Source organism: Bufo bufo, chromosome 3 (genome assembly GCF_905171765.1).
Source record: "Bufo bufo chromosome 3, aBufBuf1.1, whole genome shotgun sequence".
Lineage (NCBI taxonomy): Eukaryota > Metazoa > Chordata > Amphibia > Anura > Bufonidae > Bufo > Bufo bufo.
The window spans coordinates 124,335,905-124,359,161 of NC_053391.1; the positions used below are offsets into that span (position 1 = coordinate 124,335,905).

Here is a 23,257-nt window from a genome sequence, read left to right on the forward strand (position 1 = left end):
CAGGTTGGCCATCCCTGCACTAGACAGACTCATTTCTTATACTCTCTTCTTCTGTGATGCTTAATTTCTAGTAGTAATAAGTACGGAACAGGTTCGGACCCATTCATTTTCAATGGGGCCGGAATGTGCTGTCCACATTCGCAATTGCGGATCTGCACTTCTGTCCTGCAAAAAAATAGAACATGTCCTATTCTAGTCCGCAATTGCGGACAAGAAAAGGCCTTTTCTATTAGAGTGCCGGCGATGTGCGGTACGCAAAATGCGGAACATACGGACGTGTGAATGGACCCTAAAAGAGACTTTGCTGTAGATTGTAATTAAACATTTGCTGTAGGTCTGTTTCTGCAGCTGCTATGCAGACTATGCATCTCCATGGTAACAGGCAGCAAACAAATTCTGTGTAGTGTAATATTTACAGTCTAATATTTTCATCCATTTGTCTCCTAATTTGGGCAAATGTACAATTTGGTATGTTAACCAGACGTAGGAGACAGACAGCAATATGACTGCAGGATCAGACTACACTGAGTTTGTTTGTTGTCTGCAACCATGGAGATACAGTGCGCATAGGAGCTGTAGACACAAAACGGTAAGAAATATTTAATTAAAACCTTCTGCAGTTGCTTAATTTTATATGTATTGAGAGAATAAAAAAAAACGTTTGTGAACGGAACCGCAGTCTAATAGGTAAATTCCAATAGGCGTTCCAATAAGCCACCATGTAGATGTTTAGATGGTCCTTGACAAATGTCAGACTATATACCTGCATTGTCAGCTTGGCATTTGACCTCCAGATCTACTGTAGACAGGCACAGCTTATTCCCTTCCTGTAATGCTGACAGCTCTTTGGGATTTTTCATGGAGCCTCCTACACTCAGTCGTCGGCCCACAGTAGTCACTTGCTTGTAGAACTGCTTTCCTGTGATCTTGTGGTCAAATCCCAACCAGCTGAACTTGATTTTCACACTGTGAACATGATAAATAATATTAGCCTGGTCAGAGTAGTACCATGGGCGGCAGTAATCTGGTAGTGATTGTGATGCCCTTACGTGTAGTCCATGTCCTCTGGTCCAGGGAATGGCTCTAGAGGCCAATTGAAGAAGCAGTTGAAGAAGACAAGTCCAGCACAAGCGGCCCAGACAATCAGGATAGTGATAAAACTGACACCAAGGTCATAAATGACCTGCAGAAGAAAGCAGATACCTGATTAGTTATGAACAAACTAGTTACAAGGTTGGAAGTACAAAGCCTTCCTTCTGTTTGACCTCAAATATGAAAGCCAAGTCCTGACCATTATTATATTTTACTGTGAGGTAGCCAGCTCTTCAGTTCACAATTGGTGGCACTGTGGTCACAGAAAGGTGGGATTCTAGGTAATGCTCATTTGTGGGTTTTAAAGGATTTTTTAGAAGCCAAAATCAGGAGTGGATGACTTCTGGACTTCCACCTGAATGTGTGGCTGCACCCTTTGGGAGTCACTTACTATTCTGAAATACGACTAAGTTAGGTAGTTGCGCTAACGGTTAGTTGCGCCGCTATCTGCGACTTCATCTCGCTCAAGTCAGGTCTAGAACTGTGGATGTGGAGTGTACAGGGAAGGGGGCGGCAGGCCCGTCTCATTCATCACTTTCTACACCCGTTTTAGGCGTAGAAGATGGTCTAAATGCTAGACAGCTCGGAAGCGGTCTTACGTTTAGGACTGGCGCTGGATGCACTGAAGTTATAACTTCGGTGCATCCACCGCCAGCGCAGGGCCTTTACTAAGACCAGCGTCTAAAACCTCGGTCTTTATAAATGTGCCCCTTAATGTTTTAACTATATCAATTTATAGTTGCATATTTTGTGTGTAGCCTGCACCTCCCTGCATAGCCAGCTGTTGCTGAAGCCTGAAGAACATTATTTTAACCCCTTTAGTGACCACACACATTTTTTAAAAATCGCATTCCAAGAGCTAGAACTTTGTTTTTTCATCAATGTACTTGTATGAGGTCTTATTTTCTGCAGGGCAAGTTATAGTTTTCAATGCACCATTTTGGGTACATGTAATGATTGATAAAAGCCAGCTGTTTAGCTAAAACCCCCTTTGTCAGTAAAAAGGCGTATTAGTGGTCACTAAGGGGCTACATTATTTAAGCTAACAAACAGAGGCGGCTCTTCCATTAGGCCACTTAGGCCGCTGCCTAAGGCCTCGCTCTGGCTCCCACCCGACACCGCTGCAAGTACAATCAGGGGCGTCGTTAGGTCAAAACATTCGGCGCTTGAGCCCCGGATGTTTTGTCTAGTGCCCCGAATGCTATTCCCCACCCCCCTTGTACTTGTTCTGCTGATCTGATAGGCTGCTGCGCGGGCATGAGTTCAGTCACTTCAGAGCGTAACCCTGTCGGGGTTACGCTCTGAAGTGACTGAACTCATGCCCGCGCAGCAGCCTAGCAGATCAGCGGAACAAGTAAAAGGTGGGGGGCAAATGCCGCAAATTACTTAATTTGGCGCAGTGTGGGGGCAAATTACATAATGTGGGGCAGTGTGGGGGGCAAATTACATAATGTGGGGCAGTGTGGGGGGCAAATTACATAATGTGGGGCAGTGTGGCTGACAAACTACTTAATGGGGGCAGTGTGGGGGGCAAATTACATAATGTGGGGCAGTGTGGGGGGCAAATTACATAATGTGGGGCAGTGTGGGGGGCAAATTACATAATGTGGGGCAGTGTGGGGGGGCAAATTACATAATGTGGGGCAGTGTGGGGGGGCAAATTACTTAATGGGGGGGCAGTGTGGCTGACAAACTACTTAATGGGGGGCAGTGTGGGGGGGAAATTACATAATGTGGGGCAGTGTAGGGGGCAAATTACTTAATGGGGGCAAATTACATAATTTGAGGCAGTGTGGGGGCAAATTACTTAATGGGGGCAGTGTGGGGGCAAATTATATAATGTAGGGCAGTGTGGTCGACAAATTACTTAATGGGGCAGTGTGAGGGGCAAATGACATAATGTGGGGCAGTGTGGGGGCAAATGACTTAATGGGGCAGTGTGGGGGGCAAATAACAGAATGTGGGGCAAATAACAGAATGTGGGGCAAATTACTTAATGGGACAGTGTGGGGGCAAATTAAATAATGTGGGGCAGTGTGGGGGCAAATTACATAATGTAGGGCAGTGTGGGGGCAAATTACTTAATGCGGCAGTGTGGGGGGCAAATTACATAATGGGGGCAGTGTGGGGGGGCAATATTACTAATGAGGGCATTCTAGAAGGGAATTACTATTGGTGGGACTATGAGGAGCACTATTACTATGGGGGCACTATTATGTATAGCAAGTACAGCAAAATGCGGTGTGCGGGTCAATTTAGAGAACTGGGCCATATTCATTGGGGCTTGGGCCCCGGATCTTCTGAGAGCCTAGCAATGCCCAAGAGTACAATTATTGGCTTCCGCGGCCGCCCACAGACAGACAGTGGTGCCCGACCAGTGAATACAAGCCCAAGGTACAAGATCACCCTGTACTATGTGCTGCAAGCATGCAGCTGCTTAACCCAGACTGTGACATCACTGTGTATACCCTGTACTGTGATGTCACTCACTGTGCATGTTAACCCTGTACTGCTAGTCACAGTACAGGGTTATTATGCACAGTGATGTCACATACAGTACAGACAGGGACCAGGGTTAATGCAATGTGACATCACAGTACAGGGTTAATATGCACTGTGACATCTCAGTATAAATGGAGAAATGGGTCAAGGATGGGCCATGTGTGCCCGAAACGTCCACAAAGGGAGTCTCAAGACGGCCTTACCCCCACCCCAAAAAAGAAAACAATAAACAAAATTTGGCGCCACTCTTAGTAATCGATGATATTAATAATGTTAAAAGCCCACAGGTAAATAGTAAATATCACGTGCATATATTGGCGTATTGAATACACAATGCGCTGACAATATTTCAGAAGATGTCTGAGATTATATATGTTGTACTGTTGTCAATGTGTTATATATATATTCTGCTCCTGATGAAGGGGACTGCTACTTCTCCCCGAAACGCGTTGAGCCAATTTATTGAAATAAAAGATTGATGAAGAACCGCTGTTCCGTGTGCCGTATATATCCAACTTAGTACAACTGGAGCGCTGACGTCAGATCTTCTACATACTACAGGCGACCTTGGCTGGGGGGTTTCTGCTCCAGGTGTCTTGAGCTTTATCCTGGTGGCACACCCCCCGTGAAGTGAGTGCATCAGGATTGTACATAATCTTGATTTTTTTAATTTTAATTCTTGAACTATGTTTTAATAATTTCAGTTGTGATTTTTAAATTAGCAACCAAGGTCATATTACTAACAAGAATTGTGAGTATGCGTGCTTTGACATCTTCTGAAATATTGTCAGCGCATTGTGTATTCAATACGCCAATATATGCACGTGATATTTACTATTTACCTGTGGGCTTTTAACATTATTAATATCATCGATTACTAAGAGTGGTACCGAATTTTGTTTATTGTTTTCTTTTTTGGGGTGGGGGTAAGGCCATCTTGAGACTCCCTTTGTGGACGTTTCGGGCACACACGGCCCATCCTTGACCCATTTCTCCATTTGTCCATTAAGTGTATAGCATTGCTAACACTATCTCAGGCTGCCTTCTTTACTAGTATCATTCACTATCCATCATCTCTATACTTTTGTCCATTATCTTTGGCGCCTCTGGTTCCTTTCCACCTGCTGTACATCTTGTGTACTTTGGTAATGTTTGGTAACCACATCCCCTTTTTTTCCTCTTTTTTATACATATCCACATATCAGTATAGCCAGGGTTAATGCAAAGTGTTAATATGCACTGTGAATATAAGCCCTGTACTGTGTTGTCACTGTGCATATTAACCCTTTACTGTGATGTCACTGCATATTAAAGGGGTACTCCGGGATAGGAAAATAAATCCCATATCCAAAGGATAGGAGATAAGTGTCTGATCGGGGGGTCCGGCCGATGGGATCACCCACGATCTCCTGTATGGTACTCCGGATCTCCTTGTGCCCGGAGCGGTGGTCAACACTCCCCCTCCATGTATCTATGGGAGAGCCGCAGATACAGCACTTGTGTATCTCCGAGTCTTCCATAGAGATACATGGAGGGGGGAGTGTTGACCACACCACCGCTCCGTGCGGCGGTTGGCACAGCTTATTTCTTGAGGACTGAGCCGGGGCGCCGTACGGGAGATCACGAGCATCCCAACGATCTTCGTGGGGGCCTCATGTTCGAGTTTCGCCTAAGGCCTCACAAAGTCTAGAGCCGCCTCTGCTAACAAATACTGACTAGTTAGAGTCTCAATAACTGCCTCCAGGTAAAGTCACAAGAGAAATAAATCTTCAAAGCAAACATGGTTTGGCTTCAATTCTCCAACAAAGAATGCAAAGTAGACAATAGTTGTATGACAGGTCATTGCCAAACCCCTTAGACCTTAGTAACGTGGCTACCTAACCACTAGACACAGAAATAACACTAGCAACAGTACGATACAAGCTTCTGTGTATGGCCAGGACGACAAGGGGTAGCTTTTTGGTTCAGTACATAAATAGTACATAAGGGTACAATGCTCAGTTACCTTCCTCAGCCCCATAGATTTTGAATGGATTGGCAGCACGGGTGTGCAACTGACAACCCCTACGGTCCTAACCTGTGTCCCATAAAATAAAAAACTATGCTGATCTGTCCACGGTCCCACCATGCCTGCTCTGCTGCCCTATTTCCAGCTGCTTTTGGTCCCCAAAGGACCAGGAAATGGCCTGCTTGAAGGATACGTCACTGGTGTCATATATAGTTCCACCAGATGTGATCGCTAAGGATTGTGATTGGCAGCAGTGGTCATGGTACCAGGCCACCTCCTGCGACTGAGGGGACTGGAAACAGCCAGGAACAGGGCAGCGGTGCAGGCACGGAGGGACCATGGACAGGTGAATGTTTTTTATTTATTTTTTATTTTTTATGGACCATAGGGGTTGTTGGCTTCTGGGCCAGACAACCCCTTAAAGGATCTAGAACCGGTCAATGGCCAATCTCAGATGGAATTCATATCAGTTATTATAAGCTCTTCACACCAGTGTCCTGCTTCACTTTTTTAACAAATCATTTTCAACTGATCAGATTGAAGCGTAACATATACCTTCAATTTCAATCTGTTTTTCCATTGACTTCAATGATAAAAATAACAGAATGTCAAGTTTCTGAATTTTTTACTGAAATAAAAGTTCTGCTTTATTTTTCTTTAATAACAATGCATCTGATTTGTGGCCATAGATTGTAGAGGATTTTTACATTCCCCCTTCTGAGGATGCACAGCATGAAATATCTTTATTCTGCGCCATGGCTCATGCACACAGCCGTATTACAGATCTCTGTTCAACAGATGATCAGCACAGTGACATGGCCTGGTACAGCACCTGCTATAGGCCCATGTGCCTCCAATTTTATACGGAGGCACACAGAGTAAAACATTGTGGTACGCGCATTGCTTTTAAAGAAGAATACACTCCCTTGCAGAAGCAATACACGGGAGGGGCACACAAAGTGCCTATGGATCCATCCTGCCGCCTCTCCTGACATGTCAGTTTTAATAACTACTTGCATTCCCTATGTAATAATAATTCTGGAGCATCTATTCTTATGACTCCATGTTGTACCATTCCTTTATTATTCCCTCTAAAAGTTCAGATTGAATTACTTGCAGTTTGCAATGAAGGTTTAGGCTACTTTCACACTTGCGTTCGGGGTTCCGCTTGTGAGCTCCGTTTGAAGGCTCTCACAAGCGGCCCCGAACGCATCCGTCCAGCCCCAATGCATTCTGAGTGGATGCGGATCCGCTCAGAATGCATCAGTCTGGCTCCGCTTGGCCTCCGTTCCGCTCAGCAGACGGACACCTGAACGCAGCTTGCAGCATTCGGGTGTCCGCCTGGCCGTGCGGAGCCAAACGGATCCGTCCAGACTTACAATGTAAGTCAAAGGGGACGGATCCGTTTGAAGTTTACACAATATGGTGCAATTTTCAAACGGGTCCGTCCCCCATTGACTTTCAATGCAAAGTCTGGACGGATCCGTCTGACTAACTTTCACACTTAGATTTTTTTTGTGAAATATAATGCAGACGGATCCGTTCTGAACGGATACCATCGTTTGCATTATAGGAGCGGATCCGTCTGTGCAGACACCAGACGGATCCGCTCCGAACGCAAGTGTGAAAGTAGCCTAAGCTGGGTGCTTTTTCCAGCTGAGGGTGGTCCCTGCACAGTCTGCTGCTGGCAGCACCGATTACCTAGTTTCAGACTGTGCAGGGACACAACCCCAAATGGTAACACCCATTCATAACTTCTACAAGGAATAATTAAGGAATGGCAGGACATAAAGTCATAAGAATAGATGCTCCAGAATAGTTATTACATGGGGAATGCCAGTAGTTCCGACAGGTCCTCTTTAATCTATTATAATGCCTCAAGGGTCATTTGGGGTCTTTGTTAGTAACTGCCACACATGCTCATTCTATGGGAGATCTCCAAAACACATTTTTCTAGTGTAGTAGTGTAATTGATGCAAAACTTTCCTCAAGGCCATGCAGGTTGCGTTCACCAAATGAATAACTTTACAAGCTCACCGACTCCAGACAGCACAAACTCCAGGCCACAAGAACTCACCTTGATAAAGGGGAAGGTGACCGCTGAGGAAGCATAAGACCCAATCATTAGTGCAATAAAGGTTGAGCGCAGGTCACCAAACATATTGGGCAGCTGTAAAACAGAAGAGACACAGTTACAGGGTCCATCTGTAGGAATAAGCACTTTCATAAAGTCACAAGCAGATCCAGCAGAACACGAGAGATTTACAATATAGAATTATTACATTTTATCTTCCCAGAAAGCAAGATCAGGGCCAAAACGGAAATGAAAAGATATTATCAGCTTCTGTTTGACAGACGAATGATTATACTGTACAGTCTGTATGACAGAAGTTTATTATGTGGGTATTGTTCTGGGGTATACTGCACAGCATGGTCCCAAAATGTTAGAATAATAATATTTCCTGCCGGTGCAGCAGGTTTTAGGCAGGATTTTTATCTTGATATATAAAGTAACTGGTCACTGATATACTGAACATCCACATATATTTTGTAGGCTTATCTACAGTAGTTGTGTTTCACCGTTAATGTTAATCAATGTAGTAAGCAACTGCACTCATGTCTGCAAAACTCAGAATTAGGCCTCCTGCACACAAACGTGTGCTTCCCGTTCCGTACTTCCGTTCCGCAAAAAGATAGAACATGTCCTATCTTTTTGTGGAACGGCCGGATCGCGGACCTATTAAATTGAATGGGTTCGCGATCCGCTGCGGCTGCCCCACGGACGGTGTTTGTGCATTGCGGCCCGCAATTTGCACGACCACGGGGTGCACACATTCGTGTGCAGGAGGCCTTAGGGCTCATGCCGTGCGGATTCCGCAGACAGATCCAGACCTATTCAACTTGAATGGGTCTGTGATCCGTCCGCAACGCAAAAAAATAGAACATGCTCTATTTTTTTGTGGTGCGGAGGCACGGAGTGTTTTGTGCCTCCGTTCCGCACTGAACTTTCGGATTGCAGACCCATTTAAGTGAATGGGAAGAGGGGAGGTGGTGCGGGGTGCACACGGCCGGGGCCCACATATGAGCATGAGCCCTTAGGCAACTGAACAGTGATGGCCAGTTTGCAGTGTTCGCCGACGAACACATGCGATCTGCCATCTTTATTCCCAAGCCCGGCGATGCAGAGGTAAGTCCTTACCTGTGCCTGCGCCGCGAGCCGCTCTGAAACACATGCCTTCATCGGGCTGTTCTCTGAACTGCCTGCTCCCGGTGACCGCATGTGTTTCAGAGCGGCTCGCGGCGCAGGCACAGGTAAGGACTTACCTCTGCATCGCCGGGCTTGGGAATAAAGACACACTGCGAACTGGCCATCACTGCAACTGAAATCTCCATTGTCCACTGTCATCTCTCTAGGTAATATATAGCAGATGTGACCTCTGTCCAGCACATTCTGGTAATTCTTTAAGGAGGCATGGCAGCCACAAACACCTCATATTTATATGGGCTGCAGTAGAATCAACAGCAGGACCCCCACCCAGACTGAGAACCGGTGCCGCATGTCCCCGATTTGAACACATTCACTGTGTTTACTGTACGTGGCAATGTCAGGTGCAAAGCAGGTTACATATATTCTAGATCAGTCTTTTTTGACATCATGTGAATGTGATACCTCACCAGACACAAGTGTTCAGGGCCCTCAGCGGGAACCCTTATTGACATTGAGAATGAATGGGTTCTAGAAACCCATAAATGAGTAGCAGACCCTGGCTGAGAAAGTCTTCAAAGTCTGTTCTTGGATAAACTCATTTAAAGAGTGTGGAAGATTTTACCCGACTATCGGGACTTATTATGGCATGATGACATCTGATTGAGATTGATAGGAGTTATAATTTGATGATGTATCTGTATTGTCATTCCTGCTACCTTTTCCATTTAAAATGTTTGATCGTCAAATGTTTACATGAAAAATTTGTAAATGTACACTTTTATTATTGTACTTTTTCTTCAATAAAAAGACAATTATACAAAAAAAGAGAGTGTGGAAGATAAACTGCACCATAAGATCCAAAAATGTCACCCTCTGGGACATTCTCAGTGGAGCTCGATGGAATAACCTTATCCGAAGTGACGTCGGGCTACATACATTATGGGAGCAATCAATAACGTAACCTTGCTATGGTAGTAATCTGTCAGAAACTCTGCATGTACAGATGGTAATAAGTAACCTGGTTCTTGTATATGTTCCTTACTATACTGAACTAACTAGACTGGAGTCAGAGCAAGCCAAAAGCAGTCACTAGGTAACTGTATACACCTGCAAGGTTTACCGTGTCTCACAGGACAGACTGGGTGAGGCTCTGAATAGGCTCAGGGGAGTTTGTAATCTGCTCTTCCCCGACCTAAGCCGCAGATATATTTCAGTCTCACCCAGTTTATTTAAAGCTCTGGAGGAATTCCTCCTCTGTGAGTGTGTAATGGCAGATGTGACACTAACACTAACCTAACAAACTGCACCTGGCCTTGTCAAACGTGGCGGTAGAATAGTATCTGCAGGAGGGTAATGTAAATGTGCAGCATATGGAGTCAGACACTGCTCTACAAGGATCATCATGGACTCATAGGGCAAACAGCTGGTTAACAATACCTGACAACACGTAAAATACTGTTTCCTGATTTCCTTTAGGGCTCATGCACATGAATGTACTTTCTTTCCATGTCCATTCCATTTTTTGCGTACCGTATACGGAACCATTCATTTCAACAGATCCACAAAAAAACCGGAAGTTACTCCGTGTGTATTTCGTTTCCATATGACCGTTCCGCAAAAACATAAAACATTTCCTATTATTGTCTGCATTACGGACAAGGATAGGACTGTTCTATAAGGGGCCAGCTTTTCCGTTCCGCAAAATACGGAATGCACATGGACGTCAGTGTTTTTTGCGGATCCATTTTTTGCGGACCGCAAAATACATACAGTCGTGTGCATGAGCCCTCAGGCCTCCTGCACATGAACATGTGCGCTCCGTGGCCATACTGCGGACCGCATTTGCGAATCCGCAATACACGGGCACCGTTCTGTGTGCATTCTGCATCACGGATGCGGACCCATTCACTTCAATGGATCCGCAAATCCGGAGATGTGAAATGGTGCGGAACGGAACCCGTCCCGTACTTCCGTTCCGCAAAAAGATAGAACATGTCCTATCTTTTTGCAGAACAGCCGGATCGCGGACCCATTAAAGTTAATGGGTCCGCGATCCGCTGCGGCTGCCCCACGGACAGTGTTCGTGCATTGCGGCTCAGTGAGGCAACCAGTAGATACAGTAAGTATGATAAGCAGCATGTGCAGCGTCCAAAAGAATTCAGAATTTTTACTGCAACTTATATCTAGAATGTAACTTTTGTGCTCTTTTATGGGAAATAGAGATCTACTTTTATCCTGTGTCTTGGACGTGTTCTCCTCCGTATCTTAAGATTACACATACTATAGAGTCAGACCTTGCAGTTGCTATAAAACCTGTTGACAGACTCCCGGACCCAACATAGGGAGGATTTAGCAAAACTGGTGCAAAGGAAAACTGGCTTAGTTGCCCATAGCAACCAATCGGATCCCATCTTTCATTTTTCAGAGCTCCTTTGTAAAATAAAAGGCTCAATCTGATTTGCTGCTATGGGCAACTAGGCCAGTTTTACTTTCCACCAGTTTTGTTAAAATTCCCCAAAATGTTTGTGCACCCTGCTCTACACGTGTAGATCTGAGCTGGGTATGAACACTTATGGGCTACCACCAGGACCTCCTGTCTTGGGATTGCGATGGTGTGAACCAGTACTAGGTGTGTGTATCAATGTTAGGGTGCCCCAGAGCAAACAAATATATGTAAACTACTACATTATGTAGTACAATTTCTTGGACAGGATAATAAATGACATTCAATTCCAATCCATAAAACCCTTTAATGTACTCTTTTGAGTGAAAATAGCATCGTTGGCCAGCAGGGTATATACCCTGGGACTGAAAACTGAAGTCTTTCACAGTCAGTTCTCCTGCCTCCTCCTACCAGATCATATGGTGCCAGCTCATCTATTCTGCAAACACAGGTGAATGCTGCTGACGCAGGCGGATTGTGTGCTCTGTACGTCAGGCACTGATACGCCATCCAGGGAAGTTCATTCCCAGTTTTGGTTGTGCCCGCAGTCAGAGGGAAGGACTGCCAGTCTCTTGTGCTGTCCTCACAATCTCCTTTCTAAAAACAGCCTGAAGTCATTGGCCCTGCCCAGTGTTATTCGTCCTCTTCCCTTCTGACAGGGAGACACTTACCAGCTCACCCTGACCTGTCTATGGTAACAAACCCCCCTCTAAATGGGCACATTCCCTGAGTCATTCCTAAATCTCTCAGCTTTGCCTTTGTAATAATAAACAAGCATATTCTGTCTGACCTCCTAAGGCCTCTTGCACACGAACGGCGTGGGCCAGCTGTATGCGGATCGCGAGCCCATTCACTTGAAGTGCTTCCGTTCCGCACCACATCTCCAGATTTGCGGACCCATTCAAGTGAATGGGTCCGCATCCGTGAGGCTGAATGCACAGGGACGGTGTCCTGTGTATTGCGGGCCTAAGGGCTCATGCCCACGAACATAAGGGCTCTGTGCACCTACCGTGGGCCAGCCGCATGCAGATTGCGACCCTGTTCACTTGAGAACGCGAATGCGGTCTGCGATCCGTCCGTTCCGCAAAAAGATAGAGCAAGTTCTAACTTTCTGTGGAACGAAACCCCAGAAAGCACTCCGTAGTGCTTCCGTTCCGTGGTTCTGTTCCAAACCGCATCTCCAGGTTTGCGGACCCATTCAAGTGAATGGGTCCGCATCCGTGATGCCGGATGCACACGGCTGGTGTCCCGTGTACTGCGGACTTGCCGTATGCGGGCCTAAGGGCTCATGCCCACAAACGGCCTCATGCGGATCGCGGACCTGTGCTTCCGCACCACATCTCCGGATTTACGGACCCATTCAAGTGACCCGTGGTTTGCGTAACCGCAGTATGTGGTCCGCAGCACGGGCACGGAGCCCTCACGCTCGTTGGCATGAGCCCTAAGGGCTCATGCACACGTCTGTATGTATTTTGTGGTACGCAAAACACGGATCCGCAAAAAATACGGATGACATTCGTGTGCATTCCATATTTTGCGGAACGGAACAGCTGGCCCCTAATAGAACAGTCCTATCCTTGTCCGTAATGCGGACAATAATAGGACATGTTCTATTTTTTTGCAGAATGGAAATACGGACATACGGAAATGGAATGCACACAGAGTACCTTCCGTTTTTTTCGCGGACCAATTGAAATGAATGGTTCCGTATACGGTCTGCAAAAAAAACGGAACGGACACGGAAAGAAAATACGTTCGTGTGCATGAGCCCTAAAACTGAGAACATCAAGTACATCCCCCTACCCTGCCACCAAGAAGCAGTACCAGCACCCCACACACAATGATCTATACGGCGTTCAGCTCATGGCATTGATCGCAGCCTTCACAATGCAGCCCGTGACAAAGGTGTCACTTTAGTAGAAGAAAGTAGGATGATACCTTCATGGATGTGAAATGCAGCAGAAAAATTCAGCTTTGAATTTCTGCGCTGTACAGCTATAGAACTGAAGAGGTGAAACCGCATACAGTAGTCCCCAGCAAAACCCGCATTTTTTAGTGACAGTGACGTGGATTTGCTACAGGTTTGCAGTGATATCCACAGTGGTCAGTTCACGTGTGTTAGATTTGACACAGATTCTCTGCCAAAATTAGCATCAAATTCAATCTCATGCTTGTCCACAGGGTATCCACAACCCCGTCCACAAGGACAGAAAATTACTGTGCCCCCTTAAAGCCACCCTCACAGTAGTTACGCCCCTTTAGTGCCCTCCTTACAATAGTGAACCCCCCTTAGATTAGTGAAGCCCCTGTGGAAAGATCATTCCTTAATGTTGGGGGCACAGATGCAATAGGTTTCATTCTCCTTTCAGTTCTGGACTGCCCCTGAGATGAGCGGCACCAGAGTTGTCCGTCAGATGTATACGGTATGTACTCCAGGAGGTGACCTCCTCTGTGTGATACGATGGAGATATGCTGAGCTGTCAGAAGACATAATTATGGATTTAGATTAGTGCTGCAAGTCATTGCTGCTGTCCTTCATTCACCCCTCCTGGCATTTCTTTAGTGCACTGTTCGCGGCCTCAGCTACACTAATTGAGACCGGAGTGTGGCCTCCATCGTCCTCCTGGCCCGGCTGCAGAAGTCGTAGTGCGGTACAGCAGACACCACTGCTGTAACAGCAGCAGAGGACGTATGTGCAGTTATCAGAACCCCCTCCAGCCATTGGACTCAGTCCTCAGCGGCTCTTGTGGTAACCTGGAGTATAGACATGGGCATCTGTGTATACACCCTGAGGTGTCCATGCAGCCAGTATATGCCCGGGGGTTCGTTCAGGTATATACGCCAGGCTCTGTGTGTACTGACATGCCGTGTAGCAGCTGCTATGGTGCTACTTCCGCCTCTGGCTCCAAAGTGTAGTGGCCATGCCGTGTTACCGCAACTCGGCTCCCACTCAGGTAAATGACCAGTCCCTGAACAGATATTAATGACCATTCCTGAGGATAAGTCCATATCAGGAGCCTGGAAAACCCCTTTAAGGGCTTATGCACACGTTGCTCGGCTGTTCCGTGCATTGGGGACAGCAATTTGCGATTCATGGCAACATCCGTGCGGATTCCACAGACGGATCCAGACCCATTCAACTTGAACGGGTCCGTGATCCGTCCCCAAAGCAAAAAAATAGAACGTTCTATTTTTTTGCGGTGCGGAGGCACGGAGAGAAACCCCACGGAAGCACTCTGTAGTGCTTCCGTGCCTCCTCTGTGAATGGGTCCGCATCCGTGATGCGGTGAGCACATGGCCAGTGCCCGCATATTGCCCTGGAACGGCCCTAACTAGCAGTTTGGAAATGCTGCTCACTGACACGGGTTTTGACCGTGGATGTTCTGATATAAACACTGTACATTCTCGAGTTACAGATTAGGATGCACGTGCTCAGGTCATGACTACTGGCGCACTAGCTTGTCAGATTTACTATGGTTTACTTCAATATTCACTTTTCTCTAATTACTATGCGTACAGTGGAATACGAGCAGGCATTCACTGTCCCATTAAAGTGCCTGGTTTAGTCAGCACATAACCGGCTGGCTAATTAAATTCTATGACTAACATCTGACTTGCGGTGGGTCTCCTGTGCTCTTGTGAAGTATGACTGCAATGTTAATAGAGGACACGCATGTGTGCTTTAGGCTCCATTCACATGTCCGCAAAATGGGTCCGCATCCTTTCCGCAATTTTGCGGAAAGGGTGCGGACCCATTCATTCTCTATGGGGACGGAATGTATGCGGACAGCACACAGTGTGCTGTCTGCAGCCGCAATTGCGGAGCACGGCCCCGATTTTGGGTCCGCAGCTCCGCAAAAAGATAGAGCATGTCCTATTCTTGTCCGCAGCTTGCGGACAAGAATAGGCATTTCTATGGGGGTGACGGGCTGGTGTGTTGCGGACCCGCAATTTGTGGGTCCGCAACACACCACGGACGTGTGAATGTAGCCTTAGGCCTCTTGCCTCTTTTCATTACGTGTCCGTTCCATGTTTTTTGCCGACCGTATACGGAACCATTCATTTCAATGGGTCCACAAAAAAACCGGAAGGTACTCTGTGTGCATTCCGTTTCCATATTTCCGCTCCGCAAAAAATAGAACATGTCCTATTATTGTCCGCATTACGGACAAGGATAGTACTGTTCTATGAAGCGCCAGCTGTTCCTTTCCGCAAAATACGGAATGCACATAGATGTCATCCGTATTTTTTGCGGACCCGTTTTTTTGAGGACTGCAAAATACATACGGTCGTGTGCAAGAGGCCTAAGGGTTCGTTCACACAAATGTGTGCTGCCGTATTGTGGACCACATTTGCTGATCCACAATACACGGCCACCGTTCCACGGATGCGGACCCATTCACTTCAATGGGTCCGCAAATCTGGAGATGTGGAACGGAAGCACGGAACAGAACACTACAGAAGCACTACGGAGTGGTTCCTGGGGTTCCATGCCTCCGCACCGCAAAAAGATAGAGCAAGTTCTATCTTTTTGCGGAACGGAGGGATCGCGGACCCATTCAAGTGAATGGGTCCACGATCCCCATGCGGCTGGGCCACGGTCGGTACCTGTGCATTGCGGACCGCAATTTGCAGTCCACAGCACGGGCACGGGCTTCACATGGTTGTGTGAACGAGCCCTTATTGTGTGAAAGCTGGGGTCAAAGACAAGGCTTTACAGAGCAACCTAACCATAGATCACAGACCTAGAAGGACTCCACTTATCGACAGATGACAGTACCTTGGGAGGGACACTCAATCGCTTATCATATGCTCCTTTTTGGTAACAAAAACAGTGAATGTAACCGTCATTCGAAAGGTTTGAAGCTGAGATATGGTGGAGAACTTTTCTACGTGCGAGATAGCACTGTTCTACGTCCAGATAGTAATGTGTAAGGCGTGGCGCAGATCCTCACTATTATCACACAATGCGCATTGCACCCGTGCCAAAAAAAACTGAATAACTGAACGCAATTGCAGACAAAACTGACTGAACTTGCTTGCGAAATGGTGCGAGTTTTCCTGAACGCATCCGGACCTAATCCGTATCGTTCGTGTGCAAGAGGCCATACTCCAAGCAGCTGCATGGATGTCCACCGGCTGTAGGGCCTCTTGCACACGAACGTATTTTATTTCCGTGATGGACCATGTGATGAGCGCAGTGACGTCATCAATGGTCTTTTAGCCAGGTCCTGAAGAAAGTAGAAAGAAGAGGAGATCCGCTACGCGACCAAGTGGATAGGGTGAGTTCAATTTGTTTATTATTTTTAACCCCTCAATGGACATTTTACTAAGCATTCTGTATTAAGAATGCTATTATTTTCCCTTATAACCATGTTATAAGGGAAAATAATAAAATCTACACAACACCTAACCCAAACCTGAACTTTTGTGAAGAAGTCCGGGTTCGGGTCTGGGTACCAAACATGCCGATTTTTCTCACGCGCGTGCAAAACGCATTAGAAACGTTTTGCACTTGCGCTGAAAAATTGCGCATTTTCCCACAATGCACCCACATCTTGTCCGGCCCTCACACGCGACGCCTGTGTGAAAGAGGCCTAAAGGCTATCCATGTGGCCTCCCTGAAAAAAATGCAAGTGGAAGTAAGGGCTCATGCACACAGCTGTAGTTTTGGTCCGCATCAGATTTTTGCGTTTTTTGCAGATCAGATGCATTCATCATAATGAGGCTGCAAAAGACGCGGACAGCTCATCCTTGTGCTGTCTGCATCTGTAAGTCCGTTCCACGGTCCCGCCAAAAGATAGAACATGTCTTATTCTTGTCCGTTTTTCCTGAGAAGGATAGGACATTTCTGCAGGAGTAGAATTTTTTTTTGTGGATCCATGATTTGCAGACCGCAGAACACTTACGGCCGTGTCCATGAGCCCTAAATGAAGTAACATATCATTTTCCTAGAGCCGCTATCACCTTCTTCAAGTAATCGACAGTGGTTACAATGATCAGGTCCCCACCATTCGGACAATGGTGGCGAAACCCTGCAATTTTAATAGCAATATTGCTAATAATATACATGACTCTGTTCACATACTGTATATGTTGGCAGCCCTATAAAATGCCTATGGATGTCATTCACTACACGTATGCCAAAAGAGTGTTCTTTCAATAAATATATTAATAGCACACGGAGATGAACACGGCTATGTTCTTCGTTTAGCCAGTTAGTCGAATGGTATGTTTTGAGCTTAACCGATATCACTTATGGCAATGAACTGACACAACACAGGAATAAAGTCATAAGCCATAAAGTAACAAAACTATTTGGACTTGTTGCCCTAAAGGAGTCAGTGTTACATAAACAGGCACTTATGTAAAGAAGAGAAAGCAAACACGGATCACACACATGAGTAAACCCATGTGCTCATTAGGGCAATGACACAGAAGGCACATTATAGCAGTGAGACAGGCTCATCGCCTCTCTGGTTGTACAGCCCAATTCATCGTCTTCCGTCCCCATAGGAATATTAGACTGATATCACCTTGGGTTTCCATATTCCAATATTTGATGCAGTTTTTGAAGCCAAAGCCAGATGTGAATTCAGAAGAAGACCCAGTCATTACACATGTTCTATCTATGATCCATTCCAGGCTTTGGCTGCAAAAACCCTGAACATAGGAACCCAGCCTAAGGCCCCCTGCACACGAATGTGTGCGCCCCGTGGTCGTGCTGCGGCCCGCAAAATGCGGGCCACAATGCACGAACACAGTCCGTGGGACAGCCACAGCAGATCATTGACCCATTCACTTGAATGGGTCCGCGATCCGGCCGTTCAGCAAAAAGATAGGACATGTTCTATCTTTTTGCGGAATGGAAGTACGGGGTGAAACCCCACGGAAGCACTCCGTAGTGCTTCCGTAGGGTTCCGTTCCGTGCTTCCGTTCCGCATCTCCGGATTTGTGGACCCATTCAAGTGAATGGGTCCGCATCTCTGATGCGGAATGCCCACGGAACGGCACCTGTATATTGCGGATCCGCAAATGCGGTCCGCAATACGGCAAAGGGAAGCACACGTTCGTGTGCAGGGGGCCTTAGACCTTCTTCACACATCCATGTCCGTTTTGTAGACGTACAAAAACTCAGGCTGTTCTGCACCCACAATGGGCAGAGGTCAGGAAGTGTGTCAATGTCTTCTCACTGTGGTTAATCTACAAAACACAGCAACCTGTTCTTTTAACAATCATTGGCCCCCATATTTACGAATCCTGTAGATGGCGTAAACTTATACAGGCAGATGATAAATGTGGTACACTTTTCTCCAGCTCTATACCAACTATAAGTTGGTTTACTTTGAGACAGAAGACAGAATTTTAAGCCAGAATTGTGGTGCATTTTTGCATTTTAGGCCCTGCCTCCTTCCAGCAAAGCTCTATCCCCTTTTCGAGCAAGTCGGAAATGTAGAAATCCAAACTGTGCCACTTTTTAGACAGATACTAGACGCAGACACATTAGTAAATCTGGACCTTTGCATCAATGGTCTACATAATGAATCAATCAAATCAAAGTAATACATGCTCTTGTGCTTTTCGTGCAGACCAACAGTCTGCATTAAAACATGGTCGTCACAATACACAGATAGGATTGAATGGAAATGTGAATCACTGATGTGAATAAGCCCTAAGGGTCCATTCACGCGTCCGTAGTGCATTGCGGATCAGCAAATTGCGGATCCGCAATACACCCGGCCAGCACCCCTATAGAAATGCCTATTCTTGTCCGCAATTGCGGACAAGAATAGGACATGCTCTATTTTTTTCTGGAGCTGCGGACCGGAAGATCAGCGGCTCGCTCCGGAAATGCGGATGCAGAGAGCACATAGTGTGCTCTCCGTATCCATTCCGTCCCCATAGAGAATGAATGGGTCCGCACCCGTTCCACACAATTGCGGAACGGATGCGGACCCATTTGCGGACGTTTGAATGGAGCCTTATTATCATCATGTGTGAACATGTATAGATAAACACAGCTGTAGTAAGACAATATAAATTCTCCCCCAAAAACTAGTGTCATGTCAAAAAAAATCTGACTGTTTAGCAGCTTGGACTCACAGACCTTCAGAGTGGGAATGACTGCCTATATGTTTTACTCTCCCCTGAAATGAATGGAGGACATGAAACCTGCAAGGGTTTATATGTATAGGTTTCTCATTCATTTTCATCAAGAATGACCATAAGTGCATGGCCTCCTCCTAACAGGGGTCATGATCAGACCATTCATGGTATCTGTGTAGGTGATCCACCTGCTGGACCCCACCAAATTTTATGCATTTTATGACCTGACCGCGACTGTCTAAAATTGCCTTCCAGGAGAATATTATTCAAGTAATTGCAGATGGCACTGTACATTCAATGACACATTTACAGGTAATTTTGGACTTACTGTAAGAGAAGTGAAGGTCATGCACATTCCACCAAAACCATTCAGACATAAGGCTACGAAAATCAGCACAGACAAAGCTGCCATGAAAACCAAGAGAACAGAAGATTACAATGTGAGTTTTCGGTTGACAGGTTACCTGTTCGCTATCATGAAGAAGGACTACAACTAGCTAATAAAACACTTCTCAAAAGAACTTTCCCATTAGTAAATACTAGGTATGGAAGGACATGACTTTTGAGAGTCCCTGTCACGTCGAAAGAACTATCTCTTTTAGTAAATAAGTGTATTCCTTACGAATAACAATTTTGGAGGTTCTTTTCGTAGAACGGTATGACGCCCACCTCCAGCAGCCGATGGCTGTACAATTTTACTGCAGGTGGGTGAGGCTTGGCTGCATCTGGCCATCCACAAAATGGGGTCCAGGGTTGCCAACCAGTGATGACCAGTTCGCATTGTTCGCCAACGAACACATGCAGGCTGCCATCTTTTCTCACAAGTCCGGCGATGCACAGGTAAGCCCTTACCTGTGCCTGTGCTGGGAGCCGGTCTGAAATCAAATGCGGTCACCGGGAGCAGGCAGTTCCGAGAACAGCCGCTGGGGGCCTTCATCGGGCTGTTCTCGGAACTGCCTGCTCCCGGTGACCGCATTTGATTTCAGACCGGCTCGCGGCACAGGAACAGGTAAGGGCTTACCTGTGCATCGCCGGACTTGTGAGAAAAGATGGCAGCCCGCATATGTTCGCTGGTGAACAATGCGAACTGGCCATCACTGTTGCCAACCAGAATTTTTCTTTTTTCTGGACAACTTATCCCAAAATCATGGACAGCCAACACTTCTTACGGAGAAACTGGAAACCATAATAATTAATAAAAGATGATACTAATACATGTCTATATCTCAATCTACTGATAAGAACTCATTACCAGCATTTACTGTGAGCTGTAAAATGATGATTATTACCACCAAAATAATCTAGTCAAGTACCACCAGCCTCAAAAAAAATCATGGATTCATCAAATTTTTTTCACGGACACAGGAAAAAATTTACCTATTTTTATGAGCTGTCCAGAAATTTCTGGACAGTTGGCAACCCTGATGGGGTCATGCCCTTATACCTCCTTGAAATGTATGAATAAACTGACAATTGGGTGTTACTAGTCACCTTGTTAATAGGGCGTATGCCTACACTGTCTGACACTGTCTGATCAAGGCTGACGTGACCCTTTGACAAGAAGAATGCTAACATAAAGTTGTCAATTATCTGTACATTTCCAGGAGGTGTAACAGTAATGATGCAATGCAGAGAGAAAAGAAAACATGCTTTAAGCGTTATTCCCTTGAGAATACAAGTCTTTACTAAGGCCTCATGCACACGAACGTATATTCTTTCAGTGTCCGTTCAGTTTTTTTTTTTTCCGTGTGCATTACGTTTCCGTATGTCCTATTATTGTCCGCATTACGGACAAGGATAGTACTGTTCTATCAGGCGCCAGCTGTTGCATTCCGCAAAATACGGAATGCGCATGGACGTCATCTGTATTTTTTGCGGATACGTTTTTTGCGGAACGCAAAATACATACAGTCGTGTGCATGAGGCCTAAAGCAGACATGTCAGGAGAGGAGACAGGCCCACTTCAACCATTTCCATGTCTTTGGCACACAACTGCTAGCTACACTGTACATTACAGGGGTTTTCCAGGCATTCAGGTAAGTCTTCAGTTTTTTTGGCCGGAGATAAAACCGTAGCATGCTGCGGTTTTATCTTTTGCCTGATCAGTCAAAAAGACTGAACTGAAGGCATCCTGAACGGATTACTCTCCATTCAGAATGCATGGGGATAAAACTGATCAGTTCTTTTCCGGTATTCAACCCCTAGGACGGAACTCTATGCCGGAAAAGAAAAACGCAAGTGTGAAAGTACCTACCTCCACTAGTGATCAGGCATTTATCAGGATGGAACGGTTCCTTCCCGATAATTGCCTGTTCTGATCAGTACAGCAGACCTGCCGATAGGTCTCTTCCAGGGTGTCATAATTTGTCAGCTTAGGTCTCCAATAAAGACTGTACAATGTAAAGAACACATAAAAAGGTACAATGAGCTGTGTAATGTACTGGCAGATGGATCTGACTTACAGTTTGGATTACTTGCTCCATAGGCAATTAATAGACAAGAAACACCAAAGCTGGCGCTGCAAAAGAGAAAACAAGAAATTGCATTTTATTTCATCCCATATGAAGTCACCACAGACCCAATTCAATAACCCAATACACACCTTCCACTTAACCTCAGCTTGCGTGGCCCATACTTGTCCATGATGATTCCCAAAGGCAGTGAGATGGCACTGAGAAGGAAAGACCCCACCGTGAAGGCCAAGTTCAACATCTCATCCTGATCTTTACACACCAGCCAACCATTCAGCTCAATGATTTGTTCGCTGTCTGTTTTATTCCCAAAATGAGAGCTGGTGTTGGTAGAGTTGTGCCATGTCACGTTCTCTAAAGGGGTAAAAAAAACATGAATTGAGTAGGTGACAAACAAAAGTCTATTTGAGCGGCTCCTGGAGCACCTGCTACACAATGGATTTATTCAAGTAGAAATAATGAACTACACGGATAAGATTGAAGAATGTGTCCCATCCAGTTAAATAAAACCTTACAGGAAAGGTGTTGTCCAGAATTGGAAAAAGGGTCTGTCCTTTAGCGGAAACAGCGCCACTGCTGCTTATGGGCTGTGCCTGGTACTGCAGTTCATAAGACAATAATAGCGCAGTTTCTGGAACAGACCCATTTTTTTTTTTTTGCTCATTTTTACATGCTTCTAAAAATTCAAGAGTCAAATGAACCAATGTAGTGAAAAAAAGGAACTTGATGCAAGTATAAACTAGTATTGAGCACAGAGTGACAAACGGGCTCTCTAATCTACAAACTCATGGTCAAGGCCACCTAGAAGGATAGGCAATCAAATGCAATTTTATTAAACTGCAAAGCAATAAAATATAGTTCCCAGAAAACAAGGTTTGCAATGCACTTTAGACAGTTGTTGGTCAAACCCCTCCTGACCCCCATACACATGCACGCTTGACTCAATCGATCATTGAGTTGAGGTGATCTACTATTAGATATCTCTGGCTTTTCTCCTTTGAGAACAAAGCGTCAAGCGTGCTGAAATTCAATGTACCTGATCCTTCTTTACTAAGAAATCTTCGGGGAAGAGTCACCACCTTGTATATCAGAAGGTTGGACAGTCTTGAAGGGAACCTGTCATCAACTTTATGCTGACCTCACTGAGGGCAGCATAAAACAGTGACAGAAATGCTGATCTCAGCGGTGTGTCACTCATGAGCTAAAAGTAAGTGGTTGCTGAGAACCAGCATCATAATCATTGCAGCCCAGGCCTTGAAAAGAGTCAAATCTACCTGAGAAGAGTCATGGTTAGTCATAATCTCCTGCTCTCTCACCCATCTGCTGATGATTGGCAGTTCTCTCCTAGAGAGAAAGGGAGAAAACTAGGTAGAAGACTGTCAGTCATCAGCAGGTGGGCAGGGAGAGCAGGACTTCATGAATAACCA

At 45.8% G+C, this 23,257-nt stretch overlaps 1 protein-coding gene across 2 annotated transcripts in view; it reads right to left on the minus strand.

Annotated features, from left to right (window-relative positions):
- Positions 1-23,257, minus strand: part of SLC43A2 (solute carrier family 43 member 2) — a 108,007-nt gene that overhangs the window by 24,334 nt on the left and 60,416 nt on the right. For both annotated transcript variants that reach the window (XM_040423546.1, XM_040423547.1), the window contains exons 3-8: positions 21,962-22,184; positions 21,822-21,877; positions 19,688-19,764; positions 7,680-7,772; positions 1,050-1,183; positions 764-966 (exon numbers count right to left, since the gene is read on the minus strand). In XM_040423546.1, the coding sequence (XP_040279480.1) occupies positions 764-966; positions 1,050-1,183; positions 7,680-7,772; positions 19,688-19,764; positions 21,822-21,877; positions 21,962-22,184 (786 nt within the window). The remainder of the gene's footprint in view (positions 1-763; positions 967-1,049; positions 1,184-7,679; positions 7,773-19,687; positions 19,765-21,821; positions 21,878-21,961; positions 22,185-23,257) is intronic.